This window comes from Cynocephalus volans, chromosome 8, assembly GCF_027409185.1.
Source record: "Cynocephalus volans isolate mCynVol1 chromosome 8, mCynVol1.pri, whole genome shotgun sequence".
Taxonomy (NCBI): Eukaryota; Metazoa; Chordata; class Mammalia; order Dermoptera; family Cynocephalidae; genus Cynocephalus; species Cynocephalus volans.
This window is the reverse complement of record NC_084467.1, coordinates 71,426,706-71,446,766: the sequence shown is the minus strand read 5'-3', so window position 1 is coordinate 71,446,766 and position 20,061 is coordinate 71,426,706. Positions and strand designations below refer to the sequence as shown.

Genomic DNA, 20,061 nt, shown 5'->3' with positions numbered 1-20,061 from the left:
GAAAAAAAATTTGGAAGAAACAGAGGGACCTTTTTATTTTTAAAGAATGTGAAGGGAAAAAGAAAATTAGAAGAAAATTAAAAAGTAGACTTAAGGAGAGATTTGCATATAAGCAAGCTTTATTCCAATAAAGATTAAAGGTTGATACTAAAAAATAACATTAAATTATGAGGTTTTTTTTTAAAAGCATATGAGGCCAGAAGAGAATGAAAGAGGAAGCTCGCAGACTAAAATATATACCCACATAAGAAAAAAAGGCTAAATCCATAAAAAGTAAAGATAATAAATAAAAGTAGAGATTGAGAACAAAAATGGTTTAAAAAATCAAATAAACAATACAAAATCAGGAGGAAAAAAAAACCCAACAAAAAGCTTGAAGAGGAAGAGAAGTAGGGAATGAAGGAAGGCGGGCAGGAGCCAGAGATAAGTGAGTGGCACCACCAAGGCCATTCATACAGTCCTCAGGTGGAGTGGCCAGAACAGAGTGTCTGTCGTGGGCAGGAGTCCAGATTACAATGACTCAAATCCTTTATGGGCTCTTCCATTACCTCTGTGACCCTGGGATCAGCTTTGCAATGAGCAAACCCTTGAGGGTCAATCAGTGCACATGGCTTTCTGTTGCTAACTAACTTCTGCAGAGCTCCTGGGGGCTCTAGGCAGACCAGGCTTTCCCCAGAGCTAGAACTGAACAGTGCTTATGTGCTTAGGCTCAGACATGAAGCTAAATTCGAAGTCCCACCCCAACCCTGTAGTTGGCTAAGCTGAAGTACTTAGGTACTTGGTTTCTTTATTTGTAATAAAACTCACCTTGGACAATTCCGAGAACAGATGTAATAAATAAATCATAAAGGCCAGCATAATGCCTGCCTTAGTGAACTACATTTCCAGTGACCTAACTCACAGTGATCCCCTAACCAGCTTACCCTTATGAGATCCACCAGGGCCCTGCAGAGCATTTTGGAAAAAAATTAAAATAATACTATTTTAGTTCAAACTCCTCACTTTTTGGAGGAAAAGATTAGGTCTCTGGCCAATGTTAAAGATAGAATTAGATTATGTACATCAAAAGCCTGGAATACTGAAATATGTACGCATGCATACACACGCCATTTAAATTTAAAACATATCAACTTTATAAGTGTGAAGAAACTTTACAACATTGTGATTTTTCACATGGCTTTTTTGTTATTGCTACGGTTTAGTGAATATGCTAACTACCCTGATTTGACCATTAAACATTGTATACATGTATTGAAATATAACTGAACCCCATAAATATGTACAATCAATACATTTCAATTAAAACACAAATCAATTCCTTTATTTTTTTTTGCTGGCTGGTACAGGGATCAAACCCCAGACACTGGTGTTATCAGTACCATGCTCTAACCAACTGCTAGCACCTCTTTTTAAAGAAATAAAATAAAACCTTATTAGCAGCCCCACATTGAAAGACTTGCCTCAAATCAAACTTCAGATTCTCTGTAAATTCCAGTCTTCCCCCTCTCCCCTAACCAAGCTCTTTCAAGGTGGTGTTCTCCCTTACCACCGTAAGTAATAACCTCAGCTTTGTCTTATCAACGGGTGGCACTAGTGATAGCTGGGGAGCTGGCAAATGATAGAATTGTTAAACAAATTTCATGGGAGAACACTGGGGCCTCCAGTAGGCCCCAGCAGAGCAGACCAAACCACAATAAAGTAACTTGTACTGAACGGCAAGCAATCAAACTGAACTCTGAATTTTGAAACAGGCCAGTATTCCAATTAAAAACAAAACAATACAAAACAGGAGATTCCAGTCAATCTAAGTCAGCATATTAAGGAAATCATCTGTTCTAAGCCTCTATCGAAAGTAACTTTGAAATAACCTATCTGCTTTTCATTCCCTGTGTCTGCCTTCTTCAGCCCTTCTCTGTCTCTACAGCCAAACTCCTGCTCAGCTCATCGGAACACTCATGCTCTCTTACAGGACAACGTGCTGCCTGATCTAGAACTGCAAATAAAAGCCAATTAATATTTTTAAAAAGTGTAAGGAAACTATAACATTTTGATTTTTCACATGGCTTTTTTGTTGTTGTTGTGGATTAGTTGTGCAGGGAAATAAAAATTAAATACTTAAATAAATTGATTCTTGTTTTTGGGGGGTTTTTGGTCCTACTGCCAGTTTTGGTCAGGTGAAGACTAATTGGATATCCTGAATCAAAGTCTTTTGATTTTTCTCACCACTACAACTCCCTTCTGATGACCTTTTGTTTAAGTTATCTCCTCCAAAGGGGACAGATCGGAAACCGATAAACAATCAACTTTACATTTAACTGTGGGCTCACTTTGGCTAATATTTCACCTTTTAGAGGTGAGTATATTATCTTTTACCAAGAGTTTCTTTTTGCGTGTGTCACGGGGAGCAACTGGAACGTTAACAGGGATCGAACCCTGGATCCTGGTGTTGTCAACATCACATGCTCCAACCAACTGAACTAACTAGCCAGCCTGCAAGAGTTTTTTGTTCTAAAACATTTGACTTATTTAAACTGACTTCCTTACTTTATTTCCTTTATATTTTCTCTATAGACTCAAAAACAAAAAACCCTCTATGACTGCCAGCAGAGAAAGAGTCCATAATGTATAAGGTAAGGAATATTCTTGGACTGGAATTCCAAGTAAATCCAGAGGTGACACATATTGGTTAAATGCTCAAACTCTGGAGTCAAAGAGACATCATTTTGTTCCAGGCTTTGCCACTCACCGACTGTGAGACCTTGAGCCAATATTTTTCTTCTTTTGTAAAAGCGGATGATGAGTACCCTTCTCAGAGACTTCTTGAGAGGGTTAAGTGCAATAAAGCACGTAACATATACTACAGAGCCTGGCATATACATATTTTAGCATCTGTTAAAAGGAAGGTGCTAGCAGTTTTATTTTTGTTGCAATATGTAAAATTAGAGAATGGAACAAAATCATTTAGTCTGAGATATGTTTAAAAATGAGCAATACTTGTTTTGAAGCTCCTTTATTACAGTGTTAAGTGAATTTACCCTATGCTAGTAGTATGTTTTGGTTTAAAAACCATCCATTTATTAAGATTGGTATTTCAGCAGAAAATCATAAATGAATCTCTCATCTGATCAATATTTCTGATACCTAACATTATTGTTTCTGGGTGGTTCTATATAGTAGCTGTCAGTCTTTCTAAGAGAATATCAAAAGATGAATCATTTTTCCCTAATAAAATCAAACAAGAAAGCCATGTTTCTGTGATTGCCACAATACTTTTTAAAAAGCTTAGTTCTGACATGATATAAAAATGCTTGTGAAAAACATTTAGAAAACTATTTATCAATTGATCTTTCATCACCAGTCTCATATGCCAACACAACAATGGCTTGCTCAAGGTTAACTATGCCTTTTAAACATTTTAAAGAAATTTTGTGCTTATAGCTTCAATAAGCATGTAATAGAGAAATGTGTGAAAGATTCATGGCGCAGTGATTTTTTTCCCCCCATAGCAGGTAAAGATTTTTGTGAGCTCAGTTACATTGAATTACCTGTTTTGTTGTTTCTTATTTCATATAGTGATCTATAATGTTATGTAACAGTATAACTAACATTTCACAATGCATTAATTCAGAAACATTTCACCAGTTAAAACAGGGTTCGAAAATCATACTGGTTTCTGAAGACTTCTTTTTGAGGAACTGCATACTCAGTAAACAGGAATGGCATCAAGAAGAAGGATGAAGGGCCAATCCTGTGGCTCACTCGGGAGAGTGCAGCGCTGGGAGCGCTGAGGCCGCGGGTTCGGATCCTATATAGGGATGGCTGGTGCGCTCACTGGCTGAGCACAGTGTGGGCGACACCAAGCCAAGGGTTGTGATCCCCTTACCGGTCACGAGAAAAAGAAAAGAAAAGAAAAAGGATGAAGATTCCAGAGCAGCCATATGAAGAGATGAGGAGTGGTCTACGGCCAATATTTGAAAAACATTTAATTAGCTAATTACATGGTGCACTTACTGCTTATTATTAATGGCCTCTGACAGAGATATGTTATCCTGGCCTTAAAAGCTTGGTGGCCATAGTTACTTGGGTAACAGTGAACTTGGATAACACCCAGGAGTTCTCATTAGTCCCACGTTTTGCAACAAGGCACTAGTAATATGTACAAAGTACACGCTGGTTAAAAACGTAATATCCTTCTTCAACATTTTTGCTTGCTGTGTTTAGCTGATGTGTGTCTATGATCATGTGAAGAGTCAAACTGACATAACAGAAATTCTCATTCTAAACCACTCAAATGATAATTAAGACCCTCATGACTAATCTTCAAACCCACTACTATTCACTCATTCTTTAGCACTAATGCTTCCAGTCTGCCTATACTTGCTATTAAGGACTACTCAAAATCAACTTGATGTTCACTAGCAGGAAGTGTGAAATACAGCATTTTCCCCCAAAAGCATACTAATTTTATTACACAGTGAAGCAATTCTCATCTATATTCAACATGCCAGTAACTTTTCATACTGATGTTTGAGATTTAATGCAATAATTTCACAGAAAGAGAAATATCTGGAACACAGAATTGTGTGAACTCTTGGTATTAAGTTTTATTTGTAAAATACTGCAGGGAGTACTGTCTTTAAAGAAATTTCAGTGTCAAGAAAATATGAAGAGCTGTTTTCATTTCAGAAATTCGGCTAGTATACATTCTTTCAAGTTTTTCTACTTAGAAGGTTGTAACTGTAATAAAAATTTTACTAAGTCAGAATTTTTTATAAAACCCTCTATTCCACTAGAGCATATTGAAAATCAGTTTTAAGCCTGAGGTTCAAAGTTGAATTGATGGAAAATGCATTTTCTCCTTTCTCATTTAAATAAATACATAAAGCATTCTGAATACATCCATAAAACAAGTGCACATGAAATTTTTCCTTTGAAATTTGGCAGTGAATTTGTACATGATACTTCTCTTCTTTTTGGGGAGAGAATAGTAATGATTTTCTGTGAAATAATTGTTTTAGTAGCTAAAATACTGTATGTAACTATCTCAAGTTAATGTGGATGATAACATATTTAAGTCACTTATAGATCTGTATGCATTCTCTCCCATATAACTGATTATAAAAGCCAGAAACATGAACATAAACAGTTGTATGAGCTATAATTTTTTCAAGTAGAACAAACACAAGCCTTTTTAAAAAATAAAATAAATCTGAACTAACCTGTATTAACATGTAAATTAAATGGACATTAACATCCTTATTAATAGATTAGTGTCCATGGGAAAAGCTATAATAATGTGTCTTTATAAGTTTACAACTGTAACTATCACAAAAATAATCAAGGATGTGAAAATTGTATATTCAGGTAAAGTCTGGGCAGAATGAAAGAAACTGGGCTAAAAAACAAAGCAATGCCTTAGCGTTAAAAGACAGTCAGTAGATTATTTGAAACTTAAGAAAATATCTTGTCCTAGTGGAGATACAAGATGAAATTTAAGGCATTATTTATATATTTTTTAAATGAAGTGTTTTAAAAATGATTCTTCTTTTGCTGGCAAAGATGAATGACAGCTTCTAACTTGCATTCTATAGGATAAAGACTCATAATAAATTACTTTTTCTAAGGAGAATATAAACCAGGTACTATGTACTTGTTCACATCACACCAGTTTTGAGAACTGCCTCAGGAGAAAGAAATAGGACTAATTGAATAATCATAGTTTTTTTCTTTAAAAATAAATTCATTACTGAACCAACCTCACCCTAGCTAGCTTGTATACTGGAAATTATATATCTCACAACACTGTATAATTTCAGCCATTGAAACAAAAAAGTATAACAAGATAGAAAATTTAAATGTTTTATTATATAATGTCTCCTTCTAGCAAATAAAGTTTTGTAAATTCCTTAAGAATCCTAGCCAAAAAAAAAAAAATGAGTACTCTTCTCAGGGAATTGTTAAATCTATTTGAACATTAATATAATTTCTTATAAAGTCAATGTCCAACTTGTTAGATATTAACCATATGTGAATATACCTCTCCTTTTCTACTTTACCATTAAATGTTTAAAATATTTCGTTGGTTATTTGTCTACATTATTATATACACATTTAGGTATTTGAATACATACTTAAAATTTTTTACTTTTTAAATTCAATAAACCTGACTAAATGTGTCTACACAAAATAAAGTGATTTCTAATTTGGTGGAAGCATTTGAAAGAACTACTAAGCTTTACAAGAATTTCATATAAATGCTTATAATGTAAACAGGAAAAATCTATTTGTTCAGATTCAATGATATGATTTTTTGAACTTGGAGTAAAACCTATGTATGATAACAAATATCATTCACAGCTGTCTACAGACAATCCTCAAAATGTAAAAATAAGTTTTAGGAATTTCTCAAAGCTGCTGAAAAATCAATTTTAAAAATGATGCCTAAATCTGATCATAGAATTTCCAACCCTACTTTTTTTGTTGTTATTTTTTTTAGTTGTGGTTCAATACAACAAAGAAAAATAGTTTCAGAATATTTCTCTGTTGAAACTTATCTGCCAAATTTTGTGCATTTGTAGTGGGTAATTTGAATACAAATATATTCTTTTCAGCATAAGAACAAATAGGCCGCTTAACTGTATTCTTTCACAAATCCATGGGTTACAGTATGAAGTTACCTAAGCCAAGAGGGCAAGGGATGGGAAAGGACCGATGTGTTAAAGCTAATTATGTATCATACATAAAAGTGCACGTTAACTACTTGAAAAAATTCACATTTATTTACTGTCAAACCGTGTTAAACTTTACACTGGATATTAGTGATGGGCTCATTATTAACAGGTTTACACAAAGGGATGAAAAGAAAAGCAGAATTTTGCTGAAACAATTTACATTTCATTAGAACTTTATCATAAAATAAATTAATTACTAAATATAGGCAGAAGGAATATGGAAGAGTAATATTTAGGTTTTATTTTATTTTTTAAAAAAGAATAGGCACCTTTGTTCACTAGAAAGTTTGTAAGAAGTGCCCAGTGCCCTCTGTCCTCTGTTCAAGAATAAACAGAGGAGCAACACACAGTCTTTTCTAGATTTCACCACATTTGTGCAAGGCATGGCGTAACTGGCTTCCAAGTTTTCTCCTCATTGAACACGTTCTTTTGGCAATAAGAAATTTAGATGTAAGAATAAAGACTAACTTGTCAAAGTAAGAACACTGTATACAGTGGAAAATAAGTGATAATGGGTAGAACTTACCATGACAAAGTATAAGAAAAAACATTTTAGAACATATGTGCAACCAAGAGCTTTTCACAATATTTCCTTCAAACTCTTTAAAATTATTTTAATGACAATTATATTTCAGTTGGACACAAATGTATTTATTTTACCCTAGCAATAGAACAAAATATAATTTCTTTAGCCATTTTTCATGAGAATAGTTCATTGTACAGTTGAGGAAACATATGAAATAAGGCCTGTGGCTTGATTGCTAGTGGTTAAACATGTTTTCAATCTTTGCCTTAATGTAAAAGATTTGCAGTGAACTGCAAACTGATGCAGAATATCTCTCCTGCTTTTCCAAGTCTTGTCAGGAACAGTAAGGTACAGTAAATTTGTCCCACAGGATTTTAAAGCCTACGTCTTGTATATAATACAATGCAGGCCTACAAAAATGGTGCAGCCATATTTACAAATTTAGTTCACAGACTGCTGCAGTAAAATGGCTGGAAAGTTCTGTTTTGTTTGTTTCACAATTTTTCTAAACAGCAGCAGAATCTTAAAATACCTGGTTGGCATCTCTTTTCCTTGTAACAAATAATTCATTTTAGTATACTCTGTGTATGTACAAAGTTTTTGTATGTTTTATAAAAATTCACAGAACTGCAAGGTTCAGTCATCTTTTTTACACTGGAGGATGATAGGTCAACAGAGCGTCTCTTCAAGCAGAGTTTGAGGGAGCTGCGTTGGGCCAACGGAGTCTTTACTTATTTATTAATACTTGCATGTGGCCCTTGGGATTCCTTAGCTGTACTGTTAAAGACTTGTTACCAGCTGCATCTGTCCTTCCCTCACATCTCCTTCTGGAATACACCCTTCCTTGTTAATGGGGATTATGTAACCATCACTATTGCCTCTGCTGATCTGGTAGCACATCTGAAGCTGGTGGCCAGCTCCAAGATTTGGCATACTTTTATAGTAAATGTCCTCATTCTCACTCCTCCTGGAGGGAGAGAGGTCTTCTTCCATTTCGGGGCTGCTCTCCTGATAGGGAGAGTCTCTAAGATTGGGCATGCTCGTGTAGAGAGAGTCTCTGTTGGGGGACTGTAGGTGATCCTCAGCCTCTGCCGTCAGCTGGGAGACATAGCTGTCAGTTCCCTCGAGCTTCACTTTCTTCTGGGGTTGGTAGAGAAGGGAATGAGTCCGCTGAGGAATGAGTGGTGCCTCAAGTTCCTTGTGATGGAGCTCCAGCCCTGGGTTGTCTCCGTGCATTAAAGATGAGGCATCTGCCACAATAGCATCATCTTCACTGCTGCTACCTCCAATCACTGGTTTGACTGGCAGTGTGAGCTCCAGGTTGTGTGTCTTGCTGCTGCCCCGTAGGTTGTTGTGCACTAATTCTGAAATGATCATTTTCTCGAAAGCAGTATCATTCAGATTTAGTCCACAGTCCACGACTTGCACACTGTCATTATAGTCCCCCTTGCGCAGTGAGTAGCTGTTGTTAAAATTACCATTTAGCGGTAGAGTATCCATGGCACTTGTATCCCTGGCATTGTTCAGTGAATGTCCTGAAACAGAAAAGGGGGAGTTACCGTTACTGCCTTTGTTTCTTTCTAAAGAAATTTTATTTCTTTTGTACGAAACTTTTTAATGTCGTTCAGGACAAAGTTATATTTGAAAGCTGACACTTGAAAAGTGCCAGGCTCGCCTGCATTCCCAACTGTAAACAGTTGCAACCCCTTAGATAACAGAAAAAGTGTTAAAAAAAAAAATAATACTGTTTTCCAGGGAGGGAAATGGCACAAAGAATATTACTTTATCAATTTCGGGGAGACAGTTATTAATTGATTTTTGGTCAAATCTCTGACACTCTTACAAACAAAACTTCACTCCATGCCCTTGCATAGTTAATGCAAAGCAATTCATTAGTGACATTTACATTTTAAAGTACAAGACTATGGCTTATAAAAATAAAATTAACAGAATTTGTCCTAAACAACACTAAAATAAAAAGGAATAAGTCACAATACAGAACCGAAAGGCAAATGTACAACATAAACCCACATAACTGGCAAGCAACTTTTTAAACGACATTCTAACATTTCCTTTTTCTGGAGATGAAGTAAAAAAAAGAATGAAGAAATGGACAGATACAAAGAATTCATGTTAAACAAAGACAGCCATCTCTCATACTGACGGGACCAGAGGCCCACAAGCACCATCCAACAACACGGTAGACAGCAGGTGGGATGACTCACTTTGGACACTCACATCATGTCTGTCTGCTCAGGCTATCTGGCCTAAGAGTAGCTGATATATAAAAGAAAGTAAAATGATTTATTGTAACATGATGAAGAATTTCTAAGCTTCTCAGCAACTTAGTCAGAGCAAGGGTTCAACAAATGAGATTACCAGCAATAGCAGCCTTTTATTCTTTCATTTAATGTTTCTTATTATTGTGATTTTTTTTGGTCCTAAAAATCTCTCTAATAGCAATGGCCCCAGGCTTCTAACGGTCAAGGTTTGCCTGCAGCCCTGCAGTCTGCATCAGTCACAGTGACAGCACCGAATGAACCAGCAGAGTCTACTTTACAAGATTGGCCCATAGACACCATGGGCATGGAGATCAAACGCAGAAATGTTGGAGATTTCTTAAGTATGGGGTTACAGAAATTAAATCAAGAATAAATATTAACTATGGAATGGGAGAAGGGTGTCACCCTTGGCTAATATATTTTTATTTCTAAAGGAATGAAAGATTGGATAAGTCTGCTGAAGATATGAAAAGAGGTTCAGGAGAAAAAAAAATACATGATAACATGCTCTATTTGAATCAGTTATATTTTCTACAGACACATAAACATGTAAACTAAGACATCACAATGTTTCTCAAGCAAGTGAAAGAAAAAAGTATTAGAGAAAATTAAATGGTCTGCACCATGGAAAGTTAGATTAATCATTCTCAAAATCCTAGAGGGAAAAACAAAAAAATCACTTGTCTACAGATAGGTCTGTAAAAAAAAAAAAGGAATGAAATGATGTTATTGAAATGAAACTGACCACTGTGAGGCTGCTGCATTGTATGCAAGGCTTGGAGGAGTTTAGGAAAAAATTTAACTCTTGGAAAAAAATAGGAAATTTCTCTTTTTAGTGCTAGCTCCACTCTTAAAGCTGCAGATATCCTAGAAAACTCGATTTCTTTAAACAACAAAAAAAATCTCTATTGTCTGACAAACTTCATGACCAATAAAATACCTGGTAATTATTGAATAAATCGTCATCAGCAGAAAATGAGAAAATGAGGGGGAATGTATTTGTTAGTGACTCATTATTTTAAAAACTCTGACCCAACTTCCACATTTGAAAAATTGACAACTGAATTTGTATCATGCTCCGTGTGTAACAAAATGAAGTTATGAAAATTATTTGTAAGGCTTCCTTTACTTGGTTGACATAATTCTCTAGCTTAATAAATTCATATATGTGCCATAATCTTTATAAGATCTACCAGTAGAAAACACTTGGTGCTTTAAGTTATAGGTGACACATGGATCACATGATAGCATTTGTTTCCTCTGTAGAGGTTCAATCTTTTCAGACATTTTCTTTTCTTTTTATCAGGGCTTAATAAGCATAAAAATATATACTGTGTGTTTTCTATGATATACTGCAGATTTAAGACATCTTTGACTGGTTTTGAAGAGGCATCTTTTTCTGCCCAAGTTCAGGTAATTCACTTGAAGACTTTCCACAGCCTGTAGCAAGATTACTGTGGGAATGCAGAAATGATAAGTCAATTATTAAGCATTTTGGTTGACAGTACTTCAGGCTTTATAGAGCAAATTATTTCAGCATTGCATATAGTTAAATACGAACAGCATTTGCTACAGACCTCTATTACTGACAAAAGGCAGTACAGATAGATGTACTGCTTGAATCTGGTAACATTTTAGTTGCAAATTGTGAACCACTTGCCCGCTGAGTCTACTTCATGACTGCTAGTTATGTTTTAATTGTGCCCGTTAAAAATCATGCTGAAAAAATTTACATTTGATAGGCAAAGTTAAGTTTTACTCCCATACTTGTCTCTCTGTAGGTTGCTAGAGGAAAGCATAAGGAAAGTAAGAAAACAAGAGAATGAAAAGAGAAGCTGCAGTTACGTTAAAAAAGAATTTTAGGAAAAAAAAAAAACAGAAATGAAGTTCTGCATTTAATTTAGTGGCCAATATTAATCACAAATAAAGATTATAGGCTAGCAGTAATAATGTGACAACTTTTACCAAAATCTTGAAATTTTGTTAATATTAAATATATACACTTTTAAAATAAATAAGCTATTAGAAAACACAGTAATACAGGATGGGTTAGTGATAATCTCTCCCCCTCCCCCAATTAAAAATTACAGTTATAAACTGACTAATATTAACTTTATTCTCAAAGCTTTCTTATGAAAAAAGAACTCCCAGAAAGCTGCACTATACTATAGTTTCATTATTTTCATAATGCTGAATGTAGTTTTCTACACCTAGGCATCCAAATTATCTTCATTTGCTAATTCTCTCCAGAAGCAAATTTTGTCAGCAAGCTTTAAGAGTCAACTGAACAGTATATTATATAGATAGGATACCTCTAAATGATATAAATCTTGAAGATGGGCTCTCGGACCATGTGATGTCAGTCCTGTAATAATATATTAAGATTTATGCCACCTGTGTTAAAAACATGGATAATTATTGTAAATACTATCATGACTGAGATTTTACTATAATATAGTGCAGTTTTAGAAGCCTGGCATGGGCAATACCATATATTCTTTTCATTGAGAAATTAAGAATGTAATAATAAATATATGGCAACTTGAGTATTTTAGAAACAGGGCAAAGATCAGAGCTCTGTTTAGCAGCAAAGAAAGGTAGTTTTATTCGCAAGTATAAGCACACCTGGTGAGTTAAATACAGGAGCTGACGGGGCATTACATACAACTGTTTCAGCGAGCAATGTGTTATAGGGGTTGTTAGTGCCGTGGGGTCGAAGAAGAGGGTTTGTTAGTAGGTAATTGCCAGTCATTCCTAAAGCAAAAAAAAAAAACAGAAAAAAATACATCAGTTCTCTTAGTTTAGTGTTCTCTTATTTTAGTGTTACAGTTGCAGTATTTTTTTGTATTCATCAAGGGCAGTGGACAAGTTGGCAACAGAAAATCTGAAATTTTCTGACTATTTGAACTATTCATTTGAAGGAGAAAGGGGAGAGAGAAGTTAAATTTCAGTAATTCACAGGTGCTTTTCTAAGTCCCCCAAGTAAACACCTGCTGAGGATGACATTTACTAATTTATACAAAATCACTGTTAAACAAAAATGGCAATTAAATGCATAGAGATCAAAATTATGTTTCAAGATGTTACTCCTTAATATTAAAAATGTAACTGCTGAGGCCCAGAAGAGGGAATCTCAAACTTTCAGAGTTTACAGGTGTGGGATTATCCCTCATGAAAACATCTGTGTTAATACCAACTTTGACACAAGCAGGAGGAAAAACAACTTTCACAAACAGGTAAAAAGTATGACACATTGCAAAAAGCTTCTCTTAGTAAATGCAAAAGCACACATGCTGAGGAAAAAAAAAGACTGTATAATGAATTAGATCATTCACAAATTCTACATAACAAGAATTTTCATTCTGCAATCTTATTTGCCAGGTTTCAAAAATGAATCATTGAATAATTTATTTACTTTTTAACAGTCATCTTAGAATTAGGTAAAACATCAAAGCAATGGAATAAACACACATTTCACTCATTCCAATTGAAAAATGACAAACCTTTCAATGTTTATCAAACATGTACTGCATAGCTAATATAATTTGACTAAAAATATTTTAAAATTCAGGATGGTTTTGATGCCACACATACTCCTTTTTTTTCATTTTAAATCAGAATCTCATCAGAACAATGTCAATTAAAAATGTCTGTAATATTTCATTGTGGTAGGCTCTAACTTACATTACAAATCAGCACATCAAAACTGAAAAAACCTGGATAAACTATTTTTCCAAGGACATACTCAATAAGATATAATTTTTCCACATTAAATTGAAATTTACTAAGCTTTTATTCAGGAATATGTGTGTGCACGCACTCATGCTCTTATCTTGCAAAATTGTTTCATTTCCTGGCATACCGTAAGAATTATATTGATTTATATGACATCAAACAATATAGAAAAAATTACTTTTTAAACGTTCATGTACTTTATTAATAAAGGTTCATGGTATGGGAAATGTTTTTAGCATTTATTTCTACTTTTGAAAGAAATACAAAATAAAAGAACTTTACAAGTAAGAATTCACTGCAAAACTGGCACTGTTTTACATAAATAGAATAATATAATATTCTAATTATATTAATGTTTTAATAAGAAAGCTTTCATAAATGTCTTGGTTAGAAAAGATAAATCTGTACTCACTAGAAAAACATTTTAATCTGTGGCAAAGTATATTTTAAATAATTATTTTTTTCCAGTTTATTCTGTTAATGGGGAGTTTATTTTTTTTTATAACATTACTGAATAAAAGAAATTTATGTGTACTTTAATAAATGATAATAAAAGTTGACTCAACAGGTTTAAGAACCTGTGATATAAACCCTTGAGAGAAAAGTTCAGCATCTTCTCTAGAATTACTGTGAATTAACAAAAAGTACAAAATTTATATTGTAAACTCAAATTTTCCTAATAACTGACCTTGATTAAGTGTTGAAGTGCTGTTGATGTCACCTGAGATAAAAGAAGATTCAGATTGTTTTCTCACAGTGTCATTCCACATCCTTCTTATACGACTCTATTGTATAAAGTAGCAAGACAGATATGTTAATTTCCCCAACCTTACCTTACTAAAGACATACATACTAAGACCTACCCTAAATAATCTGTGTGAGATTATCTGTTGGACTTTTAAAGAATGTGTGCTGTTTCTGGTCTAAATCTAAGGAGATCAATTCTGCTCTGATGTTTTTCTAACAAGGGGTACTTAATCTTCTACTGTTAAAAATGTGTTACTTTACTGCTCTGTTTTCAAAAGGGGAGATGACCAATTATTCAACAAATGTTTATTGAGTGCCCACTATGAGCACTGTGCCTTAGCATATGAAATTATTATGGTATAAAGAACTCTCCTCAAAAGGGATATTCTCACCTAAAGAAGAAATGCCTTAAAACCAAAATACTAAAAAACACAAGTATTTGCTATCTAGATAATTATAATGAGGAGACAATTAGTGCATCTAAATAGAACATGTCACCGGAGGCTTTCCATAAATAAGGTTAATTAAAGATGCTGTCAAACTCTTTGTTACCTGTGTGCCAGAGGAATACCGAGCACTGGTTCTGGTGGTTGATGCCTTCACTGAACTGTGGGGGCTCTCAGTTGGGAGGCCACCACAGCAATACGAATGTCTGAAGCACTTGCCATATTCTTTTCGTACCTGCATTGAATAATCACGAGACCAAGGGATTAATATGAACATATGTGCTTCTCTCTCCTTCTCCAATTAAATGAATTGTGAAGACAACCAAGAAGAATCAATTTCCACTAAGACTTATCGATGGAGAAAATGAATTGTACTTGCAAAACCAAGTTCAAATGAAATTGCTAAAATAGCAATCAGAAAAATATCTCTGTCCACTAGACCGGTGATAGGATCTTTAAAATGTGATATAACACATAGTAATGCTGTATACCTTGTTATTATGCAAATATTAATTATTTATTAATACAATAGTAATATATTTAAAGCTTTATGTTATCTACATATTTAGTAACTCCACTTTTGTATTTTGTGCTAAGGAAACAGGACAAAAAATGTAGTATTTTCTTTGCTTAATTACATTGAACCACTGTGTAATTCAGTCATTTGAGTTTTATATGCTTCATATCCTCTTAGGTAGGTCAATACATAAACCTCTTTTACTGGATTGCACAGTTTTGTGGGCAACCTCTTTATAATGACAAGACTACTCTGGCATAAGAATAAAGGGAAAAAATTACTTTGATACATTTGCCTTTAATTAGGATGGAATGTTTTCTTCATTTTCTGATGTGTCTAGCTTTAACATTTAGTGTAAAGAGTCTAAGATGTCTATTCACTTCATTAGCACACAAGGGAACTATTTATACAATTTCCATTCACATTAATGAGTTACCCATGTAATTTCCCTTTTCCCCTGAGGCCTGGATATATTAATAGAAGAGCTGTTAGGTCTGAAAGAAAGTTTAAACTAAACTTTGAAAAGTGAAGTCCAAACAATTGCTCAATAATAGGGCCCCACCAGAGCAGTGGTATAGAACTGGGAGGAGGTGGAAGAGGGTGCTAAATTGTATGCATGTTTGATTGTAGATTAGAGCCAGCCTTTGAAATTACAAGACAGACAAGAAGGAGAAGTTGTATAAGAAAATATTTTTTTTCTAGTAGGTTACAAAAAACACTCAAAGGTTCCCCTCATCCCCATGTTCAGCATCTGCCTGCAAAGACTATGACTCTGCAACTTATTCCTTGCAAAGTTAGAAAACTGAAGTCACAACATGGCCTTTTAAAATCTAAATGTGCACTTGTATTCCCATCTTCTTAGCTTTATTTAATCACACCTATTAGGACAAATAACAATGCAGTTGAGCTTTCAAAGCATTTTCTTGGCCTAACTATGCTCATCCAAGCAGTAAAGACCATGATTTTAACTTAACTATTTTATATCATATTCTTAACAACCCATCCTGACTGCACCTGATAGACTGTACAAGACTAAGTAGAACATGTTCAAAAGAAGTGATGCTTTTAAAATATAATTGTTAATTTAAAAAGCATAGTAAAATCTCCTAGTTCAATTAATGCACATAACTATATGAGGAAATAATGACTATCTCACCCTTTTTCTCCTAAGTTTATGCTTCATGTCAAAGACATTTGGCACAACAGCACAGACGTTATGAATATATGATCATATGCCTGTATACAAAATGCTCATTTATGTAGGAAATATATAAAAACCAAAATAATTACCAAGGACAATGTTTAGAAAGTTAAAGTTCATTGTTACTAAATAACATATGATACCTCAAAAAAAAATTGTTCACATTTAATGGCTATTAACTGCTCTCAAATGCTGTATAACCAAGACAATGGCAATCAAAATGGTATTTAATCCAAATAATACCCTCCAATGTTGGTTTTGCCTAATGCCTATATTGCTGTGAATGTACATTATCTGTCAGTATTGCACATTCCACTGTCATTATCTCAAAATTATAGCTTATTCAAAACTGATGGAAGTAACAACACTATCATCTTGTCAGGACTGAAAACATAATAGTTTTCACTTTCACAATTCTATTTCTCTGTTCAATTTAGTGGCCCACTAGTAATAACAGAATAAAAAGACTACATTAGATATGCAGGCAGGGGAAGGATGATACCTAGTGAAAAGCATGGAAATTTTAAACTCAAATGGCAGCAAAGCAATTCTCTTAGGTTCACATCTTCTTGCTACAGATTAAAGTTTCTCATCTTCAACTTTAATTTTTGAATCATTTTTGTTGATTTCCCTTAACATAAAATCAGGACAAAATAAGATGTGAGGTACTAAATTGTTGGTTTTCAGGACTTTCAAAATTACTCAAAAGGCAACAGTAATATTGATTTTTTGTATGTCTATTGCTTTTAAAATTAATGTCATTTATCCTTATAGTAAATATCATTTTAGACCACTGCATTCTCTTTTGTGACCAAAGAATCAGTTTATTTAACCTTTCCTTTACCCTGAATACCCTTTGTTCAAAGCATTTTACAGACTCTATTAGCAAACAAGAAATCTTAATGTATTTAGTTTATAACATTGCCAAGTTGAGATCCAAAAGATGACTGGTATTGGCATATTTTATATGTGAAGTGTGAATTTTGAGACAGTTACTAAAATTAATTTATAATTAAAAATATGATGTTATTTAATAATACGCCCGCTGAAACTTCAAGTCTTCTCTATTATATCTATTGATTTCAAATCAAAGAATGAGCAAGCTGTGCCCCTAGGTGTTTTCACTCACTTACTTTCTTTTGGAGAGCACAGTGAAAGATGAAAATGAACACTCCCTGGAAAGCATTAAAGATGGTGAAGAGATATGCCATCACAATAGTCTCCTCATTAATAAAAAGCAACCCAAATGACCAGGTCAGGCCAAGAAGACACAGAAGAGCGAAAGCACCAAGCACCCAAGACCTGAAAAAATAAAGTGAATTTTCTTTAACAGGTTCAATGAGGGAAAAACACAAATCACGCTTAAATATTAACATATCAGTAGTAGCAGTAGACTTTCTCTATATTCACATTCAAATTCAACAGCAATTTGACCTTAACCTTTCATCAGTTAAGAAAGAATAGCATTTAGTACTGCAGCCTCCAGTGAAAACAGCAACAGCAGGTATTACCTTTCCTTACTCTAGAATAAACAAGGTATCAAAACTATATTAAAATACAAGGTGTAAAACGTCCCCCATGACTTTATTATCTTTTATGTGCATTTTGGTAAAAGAAATTAGGAGTCCTTAATTAGTTTACTCCTGTATTTTTATTCCTGTGGTGTACTCATATGATACCGAATAATGTGACACATACAGAAAGGTTAAATGGCAGATAATCACTTAACAAACCTAAACTTCAGATTCTAATAAACTAGTCTTAGGTGAACCTAAGGTTTTATAACTAAAGCATGAAGAAGCCTAGCTGAAATGGGACAAAAACATGAGAACAACTTCAAAATAAAATAATTTTGGAGAGATTTCATCATGAATAGCTTAAGGAGAAAAGAATTGTAGAAAATAGGACGGAATGAGGATTTAAAGTCAGAGCATTCCATGTCTAACTAATGATCTTACTTGATAAATGGCTTATTATCTTCATAGCTAGAAAGCATTATAAGCAGAAAAGAGAAACAAAATTATTAGACAGAATTAAAATAGAAAGTAATAAGAAAGCATTTATATATTTTATAAAGTAGTCAAAATTAAGAAAGTCAAAATGCAGAGGCAAGCAGTTAAAAAATAAAGGCATATTATAGTTTAAAAATACTATAGCAAATTAGATACTCCAAAATAATTATAAAAATTAAGGGCAGTTCATGATATTGACGGATTTGTAAAAAATATACATCATGCCATAAATTTGTTAATGTAGGGTTCTACCTTACCCAGGTAAGTCCGTATTATAGTAGCCATCACAAACACGGTAATTACTGGTGTAGATGAGAAGACAGAAAGAGGAAAAGGAAGAAAAGAGAGAGATGCTAAAGATTAGCTCTCTCTCTTACCATGCAACATGCAATGAAGCTGACGCTAACCTCTCTCAAACATCTAATTTTTTAAAAAAATTTACCCTTACCACAGATCTGCCATGTTTTTTTAACATTAAAAGTAGTATTTTTCACAATCCCATTATAACCAACTTGAATAATACCTCTTCAAATTCTAAATTAAAAGACTCATATTTTAAAAATAACTGAAAATGTTTCCATAAAATGATTTAATGAATCAACAGCTATCAATTTTTTTGTTAATTAGGTAGCATTTTTCCATTGATAGAATATTGCAGCTTTTATTCAACACTGGGATAAAGTAAACATTTGTTTAAGTAGCATAAAAACAACTGGTAATTTTCAAGTTAACAATAGTAATCAAGTAAATTCTCTTAGGAAAACAAGATTAGGAGTAGAAACTGCTCAGAATCCTTAAATCATAAAGTCATTTAACAAAAAAAACTTAGTATCATCATATCAGCCATGCAAACAGGAACATCGTTTTGAACTGCAGTTTAAATTTAAATGAAATTGCTACAGTGATATGGAATTTACACGAAGCCACTGAAACAATTTCTTGGCTCTAGATCAAGACAGAAATTATTATGTAATTTTTGACCAATGTCTGTGACATGGTAACAGTGAGATTCAAAACCTTGATGAGTAAAACTTCATTCTGAATAATTTCTACAGTTGACAGAAGAGAAATCCCTGTTCCCTGTGGAGAATATCTTTACTTAGTTTGTCAAGTACCAAAATTAAAATATGAAACACTTACTTAATGTTTTCCAACCTGCTAGAATCTGGTTTTAAAGTGTTTGAATGCTTCACCATTTTGCACAATGTGATCACCAGGAAGATAATATTTAGCTGTTATAACGAAGAAAAAAAGAATTAGAGCACTATGAGCAAAGAGTAAAAAAATAGATATGTTTTTGCAAATATATTTAATGAGTTACTGCAGTTAAATATCAATGGCATGTGTATACGGTAGACACTGATTTCTTTTTAGTTAATGTGTGCAATGACCAATTGAGGTTATATAAAAAATACTCTGGCTATGTATTATGATTTATCATTTGACATGAAATCGCAACCTCATTAAGTCAGTAACAAGTGATAATGCTTAAATAAATTAGAAAACCTAAATTAGTTTCTTTAGCTAGAAGTACTCCAGGGCTTAAAATCCATCTGATGGAAACAATGACATGAATTTCTTAGAAGAAGTATTGACATCACATGACTTATAGTGGAAGAATCACTGGGTTCAGAACCATAAGATCTGGTGGAGAGTCTAGGTCTTGACTATGATTAATTAATGATGTTATTATGAGAATAATAACATTGGCACAATCTATTTATAAGGTAATTGTGAGGATAAACTAATATAAACTTTTTATGTATATCTGCTATTTAACTGTTAAAAGACAATAGTCCTGCTTTTTCTATGACCTGATATTGTATAGAAATGGGTGAATTCTGAGGAAAGGCTTCTTTGAGTC

General features: G+C 33.6%; 1 protein-coding gene across 5 annotated transcripts in view; it reads right to left on the bottom strand.

Annotated features, from left to right (window-relative positions):
• Positions 1-6,792: 6,792 nt before the first annotated feature.
• The window catches only part of ADGRL2 (adhesion G protein-coupled receptor L2), a 180,618-nt gene continuing 167,349 nt past the window's right edge, over positions 6,793-20,061 (bottom strand). For 3 of the 5 annotated variants that reach the window (XM_063105500.1, XM_063105503.1, XM_063105502.1), the window contains exons 17-21: positions 19,338-19,429; positions 17,319-17,487; positions 14,574-14,702; positions 13,963-14,059; positions 6,793-8,792 (exon numbers count right to left, since the gene is read on the bottom strand). In XM_063105500.1, coding sequence (XP_062961570.1) covers positions 8,038-8,792; positions 13,963-14,059; positions 14,574-14,702; positions 17,319-17,487; positions 19,338-19,429 — 1,242 coding nt within the window. In that variant the 3' untranslated portion in view covers positions 6,793-8,037. Of the gene's footprint in view, positions 8,793-9,496; positions 9,535-13,962; positions 14,060-14,573; positions 14,703-17,318; positions 17,488-19,337; positions 19,430-20,061 lie in introns of those variants that run through there. The other 2 variants (XM_063105504.1, XM_063105505.1) reach the window with 2 other exon arrangements.